This window comes from Empidonax traillii, unplaced genomic scaffold (assembly GCF_003031625.1).
Source record: "Empidonax traillii isolate 1590-97213 ecotype Southwest subspecies unplaced genomic scaffold, ASM303162v1 scaffold21:size2437335, whole genome shotgun sequence".
Classification (NCBI taxonomy): domain Eukaryota; kingdom Metazoa; phylum Chordata; class Aves; order Passeriformes; family Tyrannidae; genus Empidonax; species Empidonax traillii.
Window position 1 is genome coordinate 1,463,197 of NW_020955214.1, and position 15,783 is coordinate 1,478,979.

Consider the following 15,783-nt stretch of genomic DNA (forward strand, 5'->3'; position numbering starts at 1 on the left):
AACAAAACCTGTAAAAATTACACCATGCCACGCCAGGAAGAAGCAGAAAAGATCAAAGACACTGCCAACAGCCAAGATTTAGGTCACACAATAAATGGAGGTTGTTACATAACAGTCCCCAAGGATGTCCAGAAGGGATGATGGGATGTCACTTAGGAATAAAAAACTCCCTCTCCAGCTCACAGAAACCTTGACCAACACTCTTTCCTGACCCCAATTCTTTTTACCTTTCCAGTTCTCACCAAGGCCAGAGAAAGTGTTCAATATCACTACAAAGACCATGCACTTTTCCATCTTTAACTCTGGTCAATTTCTAGTTCTTCAGACAATAATCACCACCATTCAATAGTCAATTTCTCTATCCAAAAGAAGAAAAGTCACCTTTTCTCCACCAGCAACCAGGAGAAACTCTACAGCACAACATCAGATCAATACAGCATGACAAAAACATTCAACACAAAGAGCAACAGCTAAGCTGCTCTACTGCCTATGTGCCAGTGAAGGGCAGGGCTCTCTGGACTCCCACTCACATGTTCCCACCACCTTACCCACCCAGGCCTACCCTTGCACTGTAGCCTCAGGAGAAGCCACTTCAAATCCCACCAAAAGCAGGGTGCAGCTTCCTGCAGATCAAGTTTACAAGCTGCCACTCTGGCAAGGTCATCAAGGCTACTAATTTAAGGACAAGGAATGAAGGCAAAAATGTGCGCTTTGGGGAGAAGTGTGGATAAAAACCTCCTTTCAGCAACAGCTTTCTGTTAAAAAAGTTAAAAAAATCCCCAGTCCTTCAGACATCAACATAACGCACCCAAAAAACATACAATGAGCTTTTCTTTCTAATTCCAGGATTACCTCCCACCTTATCATACAAATCTCTCCACTCAGTTAATTGTTTTGATAAGCAGCTATCAGAAAGGTTGCTGTGGCATGTATTACCCTCCCAGCTTCCATCACCCCAAAGCTCAGAGCCAGAGAGCCCTGGTTACGTGAGTGCTTACGTTGAAGGAACCTGAACATACCTTCCTTGCAGTTCTGACGCTCTTATACCAATTCTCTGTGTGAAAAACACACTTATTTTTGCGAATACTTAAGACTATTTTTCTACTCGCAATATTCCAATTATTGTTACATCCACAAAGCTTTCCCAAGGAGGACAGCAGTGGAGACACAAGAAAGAACTTAACTTCCAACCCAACTTGCCAAATCGCAACTGAGTCAGAGTGTTGCCTGTACCACCACCACCTCCAGACACAGGTGTGCCAGCTGGAAACGTCACCACTCTTTGTCATTTTCTGTGCCAAAAGGTACAGAAGAGAGGTCACTGAGAGAACCATCACTTCAATCATTTAAGCTTCTTGTGATCAATAATCATTAGAGAAAAGTCAGATGTGACTTAAAAAGCTGACTGTAGGAGATGTCAGCCTTCAGTCAGAAACATCTGGGAGGCAGTAACTGTTTCTGCTGGTACAGACACAACAGATAAGCAGATGCACTATGGCAGCTACTACTGCTAGGAAACTGTAGATGTGTATTTCATGTTAATGTAGGACCTTTCCACTCCTGTGGCAAAGCAAGCTCTAGAGGAAGGCCTTACAGATTTTAACAATGAAGACATCTGTTTTCATTGCTCACCTTCTAAAATGATCTGTCTGTGAAAGATTTTTTTGCTTGGAAAAATGCAGAGAGAGATGCTTTGTCAAAAGTCTGAAAACTTTTTGTCAAAAGGCAGCATTAGTTTCTCGGGTCTGCTAATATCACAGATTTAAGTGAGTATATTAATGCTGACGTGTTTATTTCTGTCAACAGAGTCAGGGACGTAACACTTCATAAAGGATTTAAAAGGGAAAGAACGAAAAGGAGGTGCTTAGTATTACAGCACAGAAGCAACCTCCAACAAATAACAGTTCTATAACCTCTTATAATGATATAATGATAGTAGTGTGGCTATTAATTTCTATCTAAGGAGAAAATTCTGTACTCTTCCACTGAAAACTGAACTGCAAATTACTGCCAAAGCATTCCATCACCTCAGCAAATACTACACTCCATTTTTTAAAAAAAATGAATATGTATTATTATCAAGAGAGTCTTGCAATCTGTCAGTAATCCTTAACAAATAAAAGGCAGTTTTTTCTGCACAAGGAATGGTCAGATCACACCACCCTCAGAGGCCAAAGAGTGAAAGACTCAAAGCCTATGGAAAAAAAAAATCAAATAACAGAAGAGCAACCCTAAAATACAGAAATATGATAGCACAGATGATGTCTAGGAAAAGTACACATCCCTATACTTACCAAAACACCCATCAGATTATTTTCTTACTGTAAACTTGTAAACCAAAACAGTAGTGTCATGAACTATCAGGCTCATCAAAACAAGATGCTATTTCTGAAGCTTAATAACAATTTGCATGTCAACATTTAATTATTTGATTACTGATCATTACCATAAACATTACCAGCTGCTGGGTTTCACCAATGCAGTTGGGAGGACAGACTACACAAATCTTAATCAATGAATTCAGTGACATGCTGGTTCTTCAAAAGAAGCGCGAGTTCAATATTTCATGACAAAAAGCTCTTTGAGGTGAGCTAGTTCAATATCTCATCTTTGCAGAAACAGAGCTGCTGAAGTACAGTTATGACTGCAAACATCTCAGATTATCAGAAGCAAAGACCTACACAGCTTCCCAAATGTCTTTCTCAAAGTATTCAGGCCACTGAATAACTTGAAACTTACATGTCAGTGATGCCTTTTCTATTTTCCCACTACTTTTTTTTTTTGTGAAAATATCTTTGCCCAGTAAGATTTAGTTGCTGCTTACTCTGGCCTTCCTTCTGCAAAAGGCCATCCTCACAACCTCATACTTTTTCCAAAACCTGTCTTCCTCATACACTTTTCTTTCTATGTAGTTTCTACCTATGTAGTTTTCTATCCCCTGCTCCTCAAACTTCAAAATAAATCATGTCACCCAACTGATGTGCCATTTGTGACACCAGCACTCACTCTACCTACAAGTTAAAATAAGAATCAGCACAAGTGCCAAACGTGGCACACAGACAGGTTTTGAACGGAATGGATCAGGATCAGCACAGGTCTCCAAGTCACAGCAACTCCTGTCAAGCACCTGTGAGTGGGAGCCTCCTAATTCTTGCCTCTCACTACAGCAACACAGAGCCAAGCAAGTAACACAATGACTCCATGAAAACAGGCTGTGACACTTCTTAACACACACACACACACACACACCACTTCACTTCAATGACCATAGTGTTGTAATGGACAGGTATGGACTTCTTAGAAAATATAGGCCAGCAAGACAAGTAGGAGTTGCCTCTTATGTCTCATTTAAGGAAAGGCTGAGACCTGGGGCTGTTCAGCCTAGAGAAGGCCGGGGAGTGGGGCTGGTGTCGTCAGTGTATATAAAAATCCGAAGAGAGATTTTTATCGACGACCAGCCCTGGCTCTTTTCGAAGGTGTAAGCCCAGAAACACGCAGGAAGTGAATCACCACACGAATCAATACCACACGCGAACTCAGTTTCCCGGCTGCGTCCTGCCGCTCCCGGTGCCGCATCCCGGCTCCCCTCGGTGCACATGGGGCTCTCCCAGGGCACGTCCCCCCAGGGCGGCCCCCGGGAGCGCACTGGCCCCGCGCAGCACCCAGCGCCCAGCCTGGGGGACGGAGGGGACTGAGCAGCACCGGGGCACGGCCGGGCCGGGCCGGGCCCCCCACCTGGGCCAGCAGCGCCTCCCGCTGTTCCCGCTGCTCCCGCTGTTCCCGCTGCTCCCGGCTCCGCTCCCTCTCCAGCCCCGACGCCATCGGCACGGACCGCCGGAAATCGTGCGGCAGCCGTACGGCAGCACCGCCGCGACACTGTCGTGAACGGCGTCCCGGGCAACGGCGGGCGGGGACAGCGGGGACAGAGGAACAGCGGAGACAGAGGGACAGCGGGGACAGAGGGACAGCGGCGCCTGCCCTGCCCCGCCGGCCTGCCCGGGGCTGAGCTCCGGTTCCGCCGGGCCGCAGCCCCGCCGCGCTCGGCAGCGCCTGCCGGGACGCTCTCACCTCATGACGGGGTTGCAGAATATTCTGAGTTGGAAGGGACCCACCAGGATCATCAAGTCCAGCTCCCGGCCCCGCACAGGACCATCCCCAGGAGTCACACCATGTGTCTGAGAGCACTGTCCAAACACCTGAACCCTGTCAGGCTTGATGCTGTGACCACTTTCTTGGGGAGCCTGTTCCAGTGCCCAACCACCCTCTGGGTGAAGAACCTTTCTCTAATATCCAACCTAAACCGCCCCTGAGACAACTTCAGGCCATTCCCTCGGATCCTGTCACTGGTCACTACAGAGAAAAAATCAGTGCCCGCCCTTCCTCTTCCCCTGTCTACCCTTTGTAGACAATGATGAGGTCTCTCCTCAAACTCTTCTCCAGGCTGAACAGACCAAGTGACCTCAGCCACTCCTCAAGCCCCTTCACCATCTTTGTTGCCCTCCTTTGGACACTCTTTCAGAGCTTAATATCTTTTGTATGTTGTGGCACCCAAAACTGCACACAGTATTCAAGGCGAGGCCGCACCTTGTGTAGAGTGCAGAGCAGAGCGGGACAATCCCCTCCCTCGACCAGCTGTCAATGCTTTGCCTGATGCCCCCAGGACACCGTTGGCCCTCCTGGCTACCAGGGCACTGCTGACTTATGTTCAACTTGCCATCAACCAGGACCCCCTGGTCGCTTTTCGTGGCATTTCTTTCCAGCATCTCATTCCCCAATCTGTAAGGACATCCAGGGTCACTCTGTCCCAAGTGCCCGGGTGAATTCCCCCCACTTCACTCAGAGCTCACCAAAGGCTTCCCACAGCCTCTCAGGCGAAGGTCTCAGCAAGCACCGTGTTGTGGCACAGCACCTTAGCAGAACTCTGTGCTGCTTGACCAACAGGACCACGCATTCTCAGGATGGGTGTTAAGGAAACTTCCCTGCCTGCCCATTCAGGAGCCAATCCAGCAGGTTTCCCATAGCAGAACCTCAGACATCTCAATCCTTATAGTAATTTAATCATGGTACAAAAACAGCTTGAGCTGGTGCATCCAAGGAGGGACCCCAAAGAAAGGAGCCCCTGGGCTTTTACACCATCACAATTCAAGCACAATAAAATCTGGAGTCCTTGGCTCCTGTCATGTTCCTGAGTGTCCGGTCACGTGGCTGCCACCGCAGGTCCCAGTACCCTTTGATAGTTCACAGCCTCTTGCTTTGGGCTCAAGCTCATACCCCCCAGGAGCTCAACCTGCAGCTCACACTGCAGCTGAACGCAAGAGCCATCTGCACTGAATGTGTTCCTCTACCACGAGGATACTGACCTCCAGGTTCACCCCTCACACTGGGCCAAAATTACCTCATGCAGACCCCAGCCTGCTCACCTGGACCAGCATTAATGAGGGTGAACAAGGGAAACGTGGCCCAAGCAACGCTCAGCACTCCAATGCTGTGCAGCACCCAGTGTTCCCCGTTGCCATGACCCACCTGCAGACCCACCTTCAGGCAGCCTCTCAGCCCCTTTCTGTCCTGTTTGCTGCCAGTTCGGTGCATCCGTGCTGGCGTGTGGCCTCTGTAATGTCAGGGTGATACTGCTCGGGATATGCCTGCGTGAGCACAGGGAAATTGTAAAGTAGGCACGTTCAAGCACTTACAAGTTGCAGTTTGCCAACAGAGTTCGACAAGGCTGCTATACCTCTGGTGAAGCAAATGTTTAACTGAGACATAATTTCTTTGGGATGAGATCAGAGCATTATTAATGTGTCTGACACCAAATGTGTTCACAGTTGCCAAGTAATAACATTATTTAGGCAAAGGTCTGAGCAAAGTGCTTGGGTAATTTGTTAGCTATTTGCATGGGACAGTATGTTTTCAAAGTGATAACGGTAATTTAATCATCATCTCCGCAGTGGTATTAAATGTGTAAATTGCATTTGCATATTTGTTCAATTTATGCTGACAGTTAACAACATCTCAAGAAAAACCTGTTGTAGATCACCACTAGGTGTAGAATGATAACTGATAGAGTTTCATAGACACCATTTGGAAAAGCAGCATGTGAACCCCTTTGGGGAGCCATTTACAAAGCAAACAGATGGATACAGAAGACGTTCCAGCAGGATTGACTGATGCTGCTCTCATTCTTTAGCTAGATGCAGCAAAGTACACTAGTTGAGAGAGGAGAAGCAAGAAAAGCACACGTTCAGCTCAGGAAGGAAAGCCTCTTCTTTGAGTGTGATGTGCTCTTCTCAGCAACAAACTGGTTTCTTTCCATTACCACTTGTTCCAGGCAGCCAGCAGAGTATCTCAAGCGGGTACTCCCTAATTCACTCAGCACACAGCAGGCATATGGGCTTAATAGATTTATATTCAATCTAAACAGCAAATTGATAGTCCATGAGCTGAGCCGACTACTTGTGACTGAATCAGTTTAGGGAGTATTTGGAAATAAGAACACAAAGCCTGGAAACTGTGGCAAGGCATGGATAGTGACAGCTGTGGACAGTTTTTTTTCTCCAGTATGGGAGTGAGACAAGGGAATGGGTTTTCAACAACAGAAAGTTAGAGGCAAAGAAGAGAACACAAAGCACGGGGTGGGGTGAGCTCTTGCAGTATTTCGTGTTATTCTTTATATCTGTAACCCCACACATCATTAATAAGCCGGTACTGTAAATTTTAATTTAGAAACACTTTCATACTCCTTTTTTTAGGAAAGGATGATATAATTTAGTCTTGTTTCCTCTCCTCATCCAAAGAAAAGCATTTTTTCAGAGGAAGCAGGTAAAATGAAAATTTAGTCTTATTTCTTTAGAGACATTAGTATGTCTGAGAGCTCCTTACATGCTCCAATAAGCCTAGGGAAGAAGTCCTTGGTATACGACTTTTAATGGTTGTCTGGGCACCTCTGTTCAGTCTTCTCATTCTCAGGGCCAAAATTAAACATGTTAATAAAATTATAAAGCCTTGGAGATAGTGATCTTTGCTGAACCCCTACAGGGAGGCACTGACTTTGCTGAGTGAATTATTATTTTCCATTCCATGGCACATTTTACACTTTCTCTGAAAGAAGTTGGTGACTCCCCAACTGATCTGTGTTATAAACCTCCACGCTGCTAACCTTCACTGTTTGCCTTCAGCTCTCAGCTTGATGTTTTATTTTTATATGAGAAAGGTTAGGAAAAAATCTCTCCACTCAGTGTGATCCTGGGCAGTTTTCTTTAAGCAAGAGCCAATGTTTCACTAGGAAAAAAGGGATTCTTTTACTTTGAGAATATGAAATGTTTTTCCACAGTGCCACTGGAGAGAGCTTCTTAACTCAGTTATAACAACACATTCTGAAGTCCTCATACTAAGAAGAAAAGTATCCAGTAGGATGCTGGTGAGAGGATACCCCAGTCAAAATGTATTTAGTTCCAGTTAATCCTCATTCTGTCCGTTTTTAAAACCACCTGGTTTTCAGTTGCCATTGAAACTGCTGAGCAGTCATTTACATTCAATCCTGAGGGATTACATAGAGTGTGATGGGAATTTTCATTGTCTTGTCTAAGAAGTAAAATGTCAGTACTTGAAGAAATTGCAGGGGGAAAAAAAACAACAGAGAATGATGCAATTATGGGGAAAAGTGTATCTCTTTCATAGAAATTTCATTATGTTTCCTTGGGAGAAAATTAAAGCAACTGTGTCTAAATTCAGTGCCATAAAATGATAGAACACCTTGCCCAAAAATCAATGCAGCAGCAATGCCTGGGTTATTGGTTGCTCTTGCCTGAATTGTGCAGTGAGCACCTGAATTGAAAAACTAGAACATTTTCTACTATCCATCAAAAGAAGTGCTCCTGGCAGCTACAAAAGAGCCCCGGTGACATTGAGGATCCTGACAGCCTGCCTTGGAAAGAAGAGCTCAGCTTGCAATGAAAACAAATGAGGAGGTTGTGGTGGATCGAAGAATGATTCACCCGTTGTTCCATATTCAATGGCAAATTGCATGTTGTCTGCCCCTGAGCAATAGTTATTTTGTTAATTTCGTTGAAAATAGACGATAACTTCAGCTGTAGTTCAGCAGACCAGGAGAATGGGATTTAGAAACATCCATTTACCCTCCCCCCACCCAAGTTTCATGACTGTAATAAAGTGAATCCTTCATCTGGGAAATTCTCTAGTGACAACTTGACAGTTCTGGGTTAGTGGTTGGACTTGATGATTTTAGAGGTCTTTTCCAACCTAAATGTTTCTATTATTCTACTAATAAATGTTTTGTGAGGAAGCTATTGTATATGTGAAATGATAACTCATTCAGTTAATTACTTTTGGGGCTATTATGTGTTTGGGGTTGGGGTTTTTTTCCTTTGAGAAGTTGAAAATCCTTTTCTCAGACGGGAAGCTCAAAGCAGGGATTTGCCGAGTCTGGTAACACACCTTTAGAGAGAAATGGCTAAGTCTTTTTCTGGTGCCTGCTCATCTTGGAGAGGTCCAGAGCTGCACATGTCACGGAGCTTCAGATCAGCTGCTTTGAAAAATATTTGAAAAAATACTGACTCAGATCACCCAGCTGGGGCAGGAATTAAAACCCTGGGGCTTTAGTTTATCAATCCCTGTGCATCAGACCAGTGCAATAGTAACTAAAATATTCTTAGAGTTTCAATGCAGTGCAAAGGGATTGGGTTTGGGTTTAAGTGAGATTAAAGCATAATTTTGCCTTTTAAAGGTAGGTTAGCTCCAGAAGCCAGGTTGTAGGGTAGTCCCACAGACAGTTGTTTCAGCCTATTCGTTGTAAGAGCAGAAATATCTTAAGCTGATTTTGCAGACACTGTACAGAGTAACCACAGCCTTTGGCTCCAAAGACCTTGGGGCTCTCTTTGCCCTTTTTCCCTGCAGTGCCATAGCTCAGTCCAGTGCACACTCACATGGGCAGCACCAAGCTAACTAAAGGGAGTTGCACTAACGCTCCCAGCTGGACGCTACATCTCTCCACATGTATTGTAGGAGAGTATCCTCCTTTCAGTGCAATAGAGAATAAAAAAAAAATATAAAAAAACCCCAAACAAACAAACAAAACAAAACAAAGCCAAAACCAAACCAAAACCACACTGAGTGTGTGGTATGTCTTTCTCTAATGAAAGGGTAAACAGTCACAGAAAAAAATTGTTGAAACCAATGAGGTTTTGCTCCACGGAAAGGGCTCCAAAGCACTACGGTGCTGTAACAATAATTGTACAGAGAACTTGACTGCCACTGAGAGCGTTCATAGTTGTCTCTTTTGGCAGCAACTTGAACAATCTACTCCTCTCCAATTTTCACCCCACAATTCCCAAAATTGCTTTTCATTTTTCTTTATATTGTACTACTGTGTTTAGAGGGAAGGATGACTTCATATCCAATTCTTGTCTCAGCCCTTGACCCAGAAATAGCTGTAAATACTGAGTAATACACCTGACATCCCAAGTCACCATCTTTGTCACTGTTCTTGACAGCAAACCCTCTCAGGAGTGTGGCACTACCAACTTGTCTTGCTGCTCACCCATTTTGAAGCATTAATGGCCCTCTGGGCCCTTGTTGTTGCTAACACACAGGCAACACCAAGCAAGATTATCTTCAAGCTTATGTCAACATGCTAGATACCACCAAGTCAGAAAACAGACCATACAGTGGGAGGGCATTGGATTGCTTTTGGTGTGTTCTTTGGGATCTTCTGCCTGAGTCATTTCAGAATGGGAGAGATCAAGCATAGTATATTTCATAGTCAAGATCCACTTAGCATATGTGGTTTCGAGCCCTCACCTTGCCTGTCCGAGGTATCTTAGGGAGTTGCTGATACAGGCAAGATATACACACATCCTGCTGGGTGTCCTGCAAAGATGGTGGATTCAGAAAGCAATTGGTCACACAGTAATAATGTCTTATTATAAGGTCTTTATGCCTTATAAAGCCTAGCACTTTTTAGATAGGATAGATGTATGACAAGTGATTTGTGACCCTATATTTCCTTCTGTCTATTCTGCCGGGAGACTACTTGGCATGTCAGCCTGAACAAGTGGATTGACTCAACTGAGAAGATTATTTGGGAAGAGCAAAGGCGAGGCAAAAGCTCTGGCCAGCCTAACAAATCTCCTGCTAGGGATCTTGGAGCAATAAATCTAACTGTGATCTGCAAGCTGGCTCCATGTCTTTCAGGTTTTGTAACAGAAATCAGAAAGAACAGGAACAGGGCCAAAAATTGCAGAATTGGATTTATTTAATCTAATAAATCTAACTGTGATCTGCAAGCTGGCTCCATGTCTTTCAGGTTTTGTAACAGAAATCAGAAAGAACAGGAACAGGGCCAAAAATTGCAGAATTGGATTTATTTAATCCGTCCGGTATCAACAAAAAGAGTCAGATCAATCTCAGTAATTCCTCTAACTCAAACCATACAGATAAGCTATTTCCATGATTAGCATTGCTTCATTAAAAGGAATTGATGCAAATGTTTTTCACTGCAGAATACATTCTAATTTACATCCTTGCCACATACAGCCAGAGACCCAAGAAAAGTGCATGATAAATAAACCTGGAGGGGTGAGAGGGAGGGTAGTGTATTCTTAATACCAGTGCCTTAGAAAGAGGGGTTAGAGATAATTTCTGATAAAAAAGAATAAACAAAACTCGAACCCATGTTCAAAAATGTTCTTCTAATACACTGACCTACAAACTGTTCAGGTGAGGAAAGGTTCAGCTTTAGTGAATGGTGTGGTAAACCACTGCTTTCACCGAATGTTTGCAATACTGAATAAGGTGATATCTCAGCAGGCATTTCAGTTGCTTTTCTTTTAAGGGAATACAGATAATGGGATACACTGGAAGTTTCTTTGTCTGAGGCTTAAGTTAGTCTCAATAAGGAGACTATGTTACTTTGTGAGGCAGCAGAGAGGAAAGTATTGTAACAGTGTACCTCTGGTCTGCATAACTGTGAAACGAGGTCGAGTCCAAAGGCAGGACTCCTGCATCCCTCTGTCATCTTAGGAACCATGAGAAGTGCTTGTTTAGACAGACAGGAACCTCATAGGATGACCAGCTTCCTCTAGCCTCCACCATGGAGGCTTGCAATAGACACTTGCCCTTAGGCCTACACACGGTGTTACCAGCCACAAGTGAGAGGCCTCTCTTGCTAATTGCACAGAAGGGCTTAAACCAAACAACCTCCCAGAAACAGATGCCTCTATTAAAAGTTCTGTCTGAGGCCCTCTCTGCAAATCCCAGCTCGCAAAGGGCAGAGTAGAGAGTGCTGATGCTAGAGGAGAGCCCAATTTATTTGTCATTGATTAAAAAAGATACTGAACTGTCTGGAGGACTCAAAAATATTTCTTATTCTCTGAATATGGATGCTAGTTTCCAATGTCTTTGCAGTAATTTAACTGCAAGACAATTTAAGAGGAAGCAATCTGAAGGAAAATGGGGAACTCAACGGTTGGGTCAGATGAAATATATCCTTGCATTCTGGTAGCGTGGTGAGAGGCAATGATGAATTCTAAATAAAACATACTCTGAGCCTTCCTCAGAATACGGGATGAAAATTGAGGAGAGTGAGATGTGAAGTGAGAAATCAGATGCAGCAGAAATCATTACAGTGGCAATAAAAAAAATAAATAAAAAAAATAATATAGGAAGCATTCCTCAAAGAAACTGTTCTCCCTTGAAGGGCATAACCCCTCAATAAAAGGGTCATGCCAGAATCTAGTTCTTATGATAAATTAAAACCAGCATCAGGCTAGTTACCAGATTGGCTGTTAACTAAAGACCTTTATGTTAAAATTTCCTAGTTTGAGATACCTGTAGAGGTCCAGAGGCAAATAATCTGAGGAAATTATTTGAATGAGAAGTATAAGATGTTAGAATTTTCGAGGGACTCAAACATGGACTTACTTGTGAGTCAAGGGATTCTTTCTGTATCAGTTTATTAGGAAATCTGATGTGGGTGAGAATTTTGAGGTCATGAGAACAGAGAGAGGGTGTATGTACATAAATAAAGGTGAAAGGCTGGATGGCGCACAAAAATATGTCCTCAGAAAGGGATGTTGTGCACAGAACATTGATTTGGAAAGGAAGAAGAAGGGCAAAAACCAAGCAGATTTGTGTTGCTAGATTAGAGAGAACAGAAGAATGTATCAAGATTATACTGTGCAAATCACTTTTGGAAACTAAGAAAGAAACAAGTGGAAAAAACGAATTAAGAACCTCTTCTCTGTTTCTTATCCTTGACATCTTTAACTAGAAGAATAAGGCAGTGTGAAAGACTGGGGAGCTTTGAAACTGGAACTAAAGGCAAGATTTGCTTTCCAATAGCAGGAGTGCGGGATTCTCTGTCATTGTTCTAACAGAGCTTTAGATACTGCCAGACTGTAAGTCGAATGATTGCCAAAGAGAGCTGCAGCATATTGTAAAGGACTCAGCCTCCCTGAGAAGGATGCTTTAGCAGTTCCTTGGTCACAAATTTATACTTCGAACTCATCCAAGTGTATGAGAAGCCTACCATAAGGGACCAGTGTGTGTTTTAGCAGTCAAATATGATGAGAAATGTGTTGCTTCATCTCCTACTCTGCACAAAGCATCAAAGACGAACTATCTGAGGAGACAGGATGGCTCAGCAACAGACTATGAACTATTTTTATTGGTAATTTCTAAATTCTCTCTAGGCCTTGGAACCACAGTTTCGATTTTGATTTAGAGTCTGAATAAGACATCACATGAGGAAGCACAAAATCATTTACAAAAATACATATTTCACATTAATTTATTCTACTTTTTTTCTATAGTTTTCCTTTTATTTTAAATTTCAGTAGGAATATAAAACAAAGACATAGCCAAAAATAAATACATCTATATTGTTGGTTATTGTGATAGAGGATTGATTTTCTTTTTCAGATAAAGGGCATTAATTTTACAACAGAAGTAAGCTTGTCATCATGTTGAAGTGATAATACAGAGCATTTCTGAATTGAAAGGAGAAAATCAATTACTGATACTGCAATGACACATCTCTCCAACTTATTCAGTTGTGAGTTGTATATTTCCTGCCTTTGCTTTTGTAAAATCAAAGGAAAAAGTACTGCTCTCGTTGAGGTTGCTGTTTTGTAATGGTAAAGCACAGGCATAGCCGGCTTAAGGGGGAGACACAATTTTCACATCAGAGCACTTGCTCTGTGTCCCTGATCAAGTCAGTGCCCAGATGTACCTCCACAGAGCTGCCTATATGGAGGGGCTGCCGATGGGGAGGTCCTCATGCCCGCAGATCTACAAGCACCTCCACTCTCTCTCATGGTACATCAGGCCTGGTGTATCCAGCCTGCTGGCTAAGCCACCTACCTCAGAGCCTGGTCCAGAGCTCACAAGAGGCAGAGGGGCTACTGTCCATCAGTTCCCAGGAGGCTTTAAGTAAAGTCCTAAAGTAAAATGCTTAGACCACCTCATTTACTGGAAATGAAGGGAAGAAGACATAGGCAGGACAAGGAATCCCACAGGATTGCCTCTGGCAATCCTCTTAGGTTATCCTTCAAATCCACAATATCACATATTTGATATTATTGGCAAAGTCACAGGTTAGACTAATTTAAACAAGGCCACCTTTAAAATAGCTTAAAATCATTGCAAAGTTTCTAAGAATATTACAGTATTTGCATACCAGTGATGGCTTGATGCAAATGCAGAAGGGATACTATGCAAAATGAAGTCAGCCAGATAAAAAATATCCAAAGTTTTGCTTTTGACCTGAGATATAGGCATCAACAGAGATATCTTTTACAGTTAGGTGAGGTGGCTCAGCCTAGAAATTTATATCTTGTGGACAAGAGCACCATCAGGCACAGGAACAAGCTGTCTGCATTCAGCAAGCATCTCTGTAGCAAATATCTGGTGAGGAGGCAGGCAAGAAAAGCAAAATTATTCATTTGGGGCCACTTGAGATGTCAGGTATGGCCTTTCAGAGAGTTTGGACAAAGCAGTGCAATTCTGATTCAACCCCAAGAGGACACATATTAGTTAAGGCAGAGCAAGTTATTTGCATAAGAAATATGCAATACTGATGTTATCAGTGTAATCACTTCATATACAGCACATTAACACACATAAAAGAGATTTGCAATGATGAATGAAATGTCTTTCCCTCTTTTCTTCCCAATAAATTATACAAAACCACAGTGACACACAGAAAGTGATAATGACAAGAAATCCTTAATTGTAGCAGCGAGAAGAATACACAAAACAAAGCAAACTGGAGACAGTAGTTATTAATCTTCTTTAGTATTCCTAAACAAATCTTTATCATTTTCACTTTGCAAACAGAAACTGTTTCTGTGATATTTACAGGCATAACAGAACTGGAGTTCTGAAACTAAAATTTTTATATTCTGGTAAACCTGAAGATTTTGTAATGTATGGAAAATGTTATTACTCTAAATCTCTCATAATCTAACTGTTTGGGATGGCTCTCCATCCACCCAATACTGTCAGGGGAATAGTTTGTAAAATTCAGAACATTTGCTGTATGCAGTGACAGCTGCGTGACATTTATTTCTGGCACACGGTTTCCCAAACATGCTCGTTGCCATTCACTTTATATGGAAAATGTCTCAGCTCTGCTCAGGAGGGACTTACCTACACAGCTGACTTGCCATGTAATTTTCAGAAGTTCTCTTCATCCTGTATGCACACCAGCAGCTCACTATCACTCAGATTGATTGCTGTTTATCTAGCCTATATTTAATATTTCTGATAGACATTTAATTGTTCCAATAGGATCATAGCATTTAACTGAGCACTATTAGTCTCCACTTTCTGCTGTCGTGCTCTATTGATATTAAGTTGTAGTTTCTATTCACCATGCTCTTCCCTATAACCTCTTTTATAATCTCCCTGCTTTTCATCTATTAGTACATTAAAGCAACTTCCTGACCTCCTACACTGCTTTATAACTCTTAGAGACTGATATATGATTTAGTTACCTTATATCCAGTATCAACATGAGTGTGATGGAAATCAAATCTCTCAATCAAAAGCCAGCAGTAGCAAGACACACACTTTAATCTTACTAGTGCATATGAAGCACATCTGTATTTGTATTTATACAGACTAGAAGTGTCTTATTCATAATGCTTCTGAGGGGCAGAAGAGGCCTAATCCTGGCATAAGAACAGGACATCACTGTTTCCCCAAGCATGAATACAGAGGGACAAGTATTAAAAGTCAGGAAAATAAAAAGGATAAAAGTGCACCAAGTAATGGGAGTGAGATTATTTCAGAAAGAGGAGATTATTTCAAAGCAAGTCCCAAATAAGATTTGGGGCATAAAAGTTAGCACTGTTCTTTCCTCAGAAGGAAAACTGAGTACTCAAGTGGTCTGTAGCTACGTGGGTGAGGTAAATACTTCTAAGAGTGAATAAATCTTTCAGGTTTGAGTTTGGGACAGTACACCAAACTCTGGTTCCTGCTCTGAGACTGAGTTGTGCTCAGTATCAGATAGGATGGGGCTTTGAGCAACCCGATCTAGTGAAGGATGTCCCTGCTTATGACAGGGGTTTGGACTAGATGGTCTTTGAAGGTCCCTTCCAACCCAAACCTTTCTGTGATTACAGTTTCTCCAATTACGACTGGATTTTGCTCCCAAAGCAACTCTGGTATTCCTTCCTGTCCAGATGCTAAAAAGCCGAAACAAAATTTCTTTCCCTCTGTTTTATCCCATTTGCCTGGGTCTGGCTCTGTGTGCCAGCCGATGGCCAT

At 42.8% G+C, this 15,783-nt stretch overlaps 1 protein-coding gene across 1 annotated transcript in view; it reads right to left on the reverse strand.

The window, feature by feature from the left end:
• The window catches only part of CWF19L2 (CWF19 like cell cycle control factor 2), a 65,082-nt gene extending 61,234 nt beyond the window's left edge, over positions 1-3,848 (reverse strand). Inside the window, exon 1 of the mRNA XM_027900389.1 lies at positions 3,734-3,848. Within this exon, the coding sequence (XP_027756190.1) occupies positions 3,734-3,822 (89 nt within the window). The 5' untranslated portion in view covers positions 3,823-3,848. The remainder of the gene's footprint in view (positions 1-3,733) is intronic.
• Positions 3,849-15,783: the final 11,935 nt, after the last annotated feature.